The sequence below is a fragment of the Sinocyclocheilus anshuiensis genome, unplaced genomic scaffold (assembly GCF_001515605.1).
Source record: "Sinocyclocheilus anshuiensis isolate Anshui unplaced genomic scaffold, SAMN03320099.WGS_v1.1 scaffold201, whole genome shotgun sequence".
Classification (NCBI taxonomy): Eukaryota; Metazoa; Chordata; class Actinopteri; order Cypriniformes; family Cyprinidae; genus Sinocyclocheilus; species Sinocyclocheilus anshuiensis.
Window position 1 is genome coordinate 577,683 of NW_015537959.1, and position 4,839 is coordinate 582,521.

The 4,839-nt window shown below is 35.2% G+C and overlaps 1 protein-coding gene across 6 annotated transcripts in view; it reads left to right on the forward strand.

Annotated features, from left to right (window-relative positions):
* The window catches only part of LOC107666406 (protein kinase C-binding protein 1-like), a 19,984-nt gene extending 16,331 nt beyond the window's left edge, over positions 1–3,653 (forward strand). For 3 of the 6 annotated variants that reach the window (XM_016457676.1, XM_016457708.1, XM_016457683.1), the window contains exons 16-20: positions 158–288; positions 673–753; positions 943–1,021; positions 1,215–1,454; positions 2,764–3,653. In XM_016457676.1, the coding sequence (XP_016313162.1) occupies positions 158–288; positions 673–753; positions 943–1,021; positions 1,215–1,454; positions 2,764–2,942 (710 nt within the window). In that variant the 3' untranslated portion in view covers positions 2,943–3,653. Of the gene's footprint in view, positions 1–157; positions 289–672; positions 754–942; positions 1,022–1,214; positions 1,455–1,659; positions 1,781–2,763 lie in introns of all 6 variants that reach the window. The other 3 variants (XM_016457718.1, XM_016457690.1, XM_016457698.1) reach the window with 3 other exon arrangements.
* The last annotated feature ends 1,186 nt before the right edge of the window (positions 3,654–4,839 follow it).

Genomic DNA, 4,839 nt, shown 5'->3' on the forward strand with positions numbered 1-4,839 from the left:
AAGGACTTTTTCTTCTAAAAAAAAAAAAAAAAAAAATACAAAACTAAAGGATGAGACAAATGTATTTTCTATGGTGATTAACATTATGCAGCTCAATTTATATTGAGCCCATAACGTTGTTTCAAGGTGGCATTAATGCTTTCTGTTGTTTCACCAGCTGTTCAACACAAAGACACCTCACCTGTTAACATGGGTTCTGGTGCGTCCACTTCCAGTCTGGCTGGAGACTTCCTCACCCCTCCGGCCTCTGCTGATGTCGCCGCTGACATCGCCAAGTACACCACTAAGGTGAGTCAGATATTCACTCACTTCTGATGTAAAGACTGGTCAATCAAACTATTCAGTTAAATAAGCACATTAGTACAATGAGCACCTCCAAAAAGCAATAGAGCATTTTTTTTATCTGAATTTTTTAAGTAGTATGTTTTCAAATGCAAAACCTTGATTGCAGGCCACAGCTACAGCTGTAAATGTATAAGACCTTAAGAAAATTATTTTAAAAAGTACAACTATATAGATATAGTTCTAGTATGTAAATTCATTATATGGTATGAATTGGTTTTTGGATATTTAACTTGATCCTTGCTGAATAAATAGTACTTAAATTTTGTCTAAATAATTTTAAAATCGATGATGAATTTGACTGTTGTCTGTTTTCCATCATAATGGCAGATGATGGATGTGATTAAGGGAACAATGACAGAGATATACAATGATCTCTCTAAGAGCACGACGGGGAACACCATTGCAGAGGTTTGTGCTTTTATGTCACTTCTGCTTGATTTTATTCCACCATTCACACTCTTAATATGTATTTTATTAAAAAAAATTGAATTTATAGGTTGTACACTTATGGGTTGCAGGTTGACAGATTGAATTTCTATAATGGCAATACTTTGTTATGGTTCTCTTGGGTGACATTCTCTGTGGATTTTGTTGCAGATCCGGCGGTTGCGGATTGAGATTGAGAAACTCCAGTGGTTGCATCAGCAGGAGCTGTCAGAGATGAAACATAACCTCGGTAACTCTCCTTTATGACTTACAATAGCACTGCAAACTGCATTATGGGAGTTTTGTGATAGCCAATGCTTTTGTTAGATAACATTTACAGAGAATAGATCACTAAACTCCTTTCCTACAAGTTCTGGATGAGCAAGCCAGAGCTTCAACCATTAATATATCACTATTGTGTGTGTGTGTGTGTGTGTGTGTAGAGCTGACCATGGCTGAAATGAGGCAGAGTCTGGAGCAGGAGAGAGAGCGGCTGGTGTCAGAGGTGAAGAAACAGATGGAGATGGAGAAACAGCAGGCGGTGGACGAGACCAAGAAGAAGCAGTGGTGTGCCAACTGCAAGAAAGAGGCCATTTTCTACTGCTGCTGGAACACAAGTTACTGCGACTACCCCTGCCAGCAGGCACACTGGCCCGAACACATGAAATCCTGCACACAGTCAGGTAACCAGTTCTACACCTGGCTCTCTTTTTCTGTTTTTGGCCTTTTACACTCTTAATAATAAAGGTTCTTTATTGGAGTCAATGGCTCCATGAAGAACCTTTATCATCAATGAAAACTTTCTATTGTACAAAAGGTTCTTCACACTAATTGTTTGTTTCAATGGCATTGCTATAAAAACCTGCTTTTGGAACTTTTATTTCCAAGAGTGTGCCACTTTTACCAAAAGACTAGAAGAGAGAAGACAGGAAATGACAGGGATCAAGAAGTCTTACAGGCCAGATTCAAACTTTCATTGCCCAAAATAGCACCAAAGCTCAGTGTGTCAGTACGTACCAAATGCAAGACCACAACTCTGAATGGCTATGTTCAGAAACTAACATACCACTTCTGCACTATTTCTCCAGTGTATATAGTGTGTATACTGTGCACAGTATGCGATTTTTGTATACATGGAATATATATGGCAAAAAGTGCAGTATACAACAGAGCAAAAACTGCAGTATACATTGCATTTTCATTTCCACAGTGTAATTTTGTCATTTTTAAAATTTTTATTTTACTTTTTATAGTCTCTGATGTTAAGACATTTTACTTAAAATACAAAAAAAAAGAAAAAAAAATTTGAATTCCAAAATGATAACTGGATGGCACTAACGTCGTACATAGAATGTCTACTATTTTACTTTTTTCCCACATTTTATTTACCATTTACTATAGACCCTTTTCAAGTTAGGGGGTTTCTTGGAAACAATCGTCATATTTGGGTAAACTTCTATAATGGTGAATAGAAACTTCAACAAATATGATTTTTGCATTCTGTTTTGCCCCAATAACGAAAGAAAAGAAATCCACAACAGCGTTTCTATGACTTTTTCCAAAAGAAGAAAAAAAATATTGAGAAACTGTTGGTCATAAGAGAGAAAGCTGTCAAATTTGCCGTCACTCTCTCAGCTGTTGTATTAGAAACACTCATGCAACAGCGTTAACCCTTTTTTATTTATTTCATTATTTTTGTAATTTAATAGCAAGGTAGTAAAACACAAAAATATAGTGTTATAAATGTACATTACATTGTTAAAAATGTAAATAACCTGCTGGATTTACAATGTTAATAACTGAAAACACATCAGAACAGTCTGTGAAAAGGGTCCGTTTTTAGACTAGTAGGCAGTATACAGTATATACTGTGCAGTTATCAGTATATAGTAAGATAATATTCCATTCTGAACATAGCCACTCTCTGTTTTCTTTTGCATTTATTACTGAATAGCAATTGTCTTAATAATTTTCTCTTTTTTATCTCCTTAGCTACCGCAACTCAGCAGGAAGCTGAAACAGAAGCCAGTTCGGACGCAGCGGGAAAACCTGTAGGACAGTCCCCTAAAACCCAGCCTTCACCAACCGGAGAAAGAACGTCACCCCCAAACCGAGGACCCTCCCCTTTCACAGACAACAATAAAGGCAGCTCCTCCATGGCTGTCTCATAACCCGAGTGTGAAATCTTTTTTAATCATTAGAAAGGTGCCATGCAAAGAGAGTCAGATGTTAACACCAAAGGACCTTGACTCATTTCAAACTGATTTGTTTCTTGTTCAGTGTGATCGTGACATGATGTCACTTCCTGTTCACTACATCCAACACAACATTCGGATATGCCTATAAAAGTTTGATTCATTTCTACGTACATTTCGTATTTGAATTTGTGACTTGTTTAGTACAAAGACAGGAACACTCTTTGATATAAAATATGCAACTGTAAAACTGTTGTCCTTTTTTTTATACATATCAACTTTTGTAAACTTCAACAAATGTGTTTGATCAATATCATTTTTTTTCTCTTAATGTAAAAGATGCACTTAGAAGTTTCAGAGAAAGAGTAAGTTCATTTTATCAAATGAAGAGCGTGTTTGTACAAGGTCAAAAACTTACGGAATATGATTGTTAGTACTAATGGATTGTCACTACGGTTTTTTTTTTTTTTTTTTAAAGATTCAAAGATTTAATTCTTTAATATCTTTCACCCACGAAAGGCTTCTTGACAAATAAATAAACAAAAACGAGCAAAAGTCTAGAGGAGTAAAAGAAAAGATTATACTTATTGTGGGCATGTTTCTTTTTTCTCTTGTCTTGTGGACTCTCTTGTTTACATACTGTAAATACAAAAGAATAAGCAGAGATGATATCTGTAAGAAAAATAAAGTCTTCATGAGACAAATCTTTGGTGTTTTACACATTTGTGTCAAGAATAGCTGTGAATGCATGCGGTAACACTTTAGTTTAGGGACCAATTCAACTAGTTGCTTATCGGCAAACATTAATAGCATACAAAGCACATATTAGTGCCTTAGTTTGCATGACCATATTTTAGATCCCTTAATCCTACCCTATTCCTAAACTTAACAACTACCTTATAACTTGCTTATATTAATAAGCAGCTAATTTGGAGTTTATTGAGACAAAAGTCGTTAATAGTTAGTAAATAGTAAGAATCGGTCCCCAAATTAAAGCGTGACCTCCCTTATACATTCTTTGCGCATTTGACCAGTTATGCTTCTATATGGATATATAAGGATCTATCTTTCTACATCAAATTTAATTTAATAATTATTTATTATTTAAAAAAAATATTTGTATTTAGCTTACATCAATAAAATACGGTGGCCGAGAAGTGCTAAACAAATCACAATTCTGAAAACAAAATAACAAATTACAAACGCAAATGCAAGTCTAAAAAACAAAATAACAATTCAGAAAGCACAACAACAATTCAGAAAACATTATAACAAATCAGAAAACACAATGACAAATCAGACAAACCGGAAAAGGTAGGTATAGTTTGAGACAGCGCCATTGGTTTGGGATTACTCACCGCTGACTGGACGAGACATCTGTCAATCAACGTATACAGGAAGAACCAGCCGAAGAACAGCAGAGTCGTGGTAGAAAGTTCGGAGATGGTATTAAAGTAGCTCAGTTTAAATGCATTGTATGAATTGCCCTTACTATGGAATAAAAAATACGGGGTGTATATTTATATTTAGTTAAAAGTAGCTTTAAAACATCAGCTCCAGTGGTGCAGTTGAATAAGCGTGAGTTGTTGGCTTTTTGACGCGATCGACCTGGGTTCGATCCCACCTTTTGCCGAACTTTTTTTTCCTCCCTTTTCAAATCTCGTATCACATCGTAAAGGCATTTATTTTCAATAAAAATGAAGGAAATAATCAAAAAGTTGAAAATAAAGTATCGGGTAGGGTTAGGGTAGGTGTAGGGAGGGCTTTATTGTACCAATAAGGTGGCATCCATTTAATAATTAAAATTAAAATGATAATTTACACTCAATACGTTACTATTGCATACTGTTTTATAATGTACTACAATACTGAA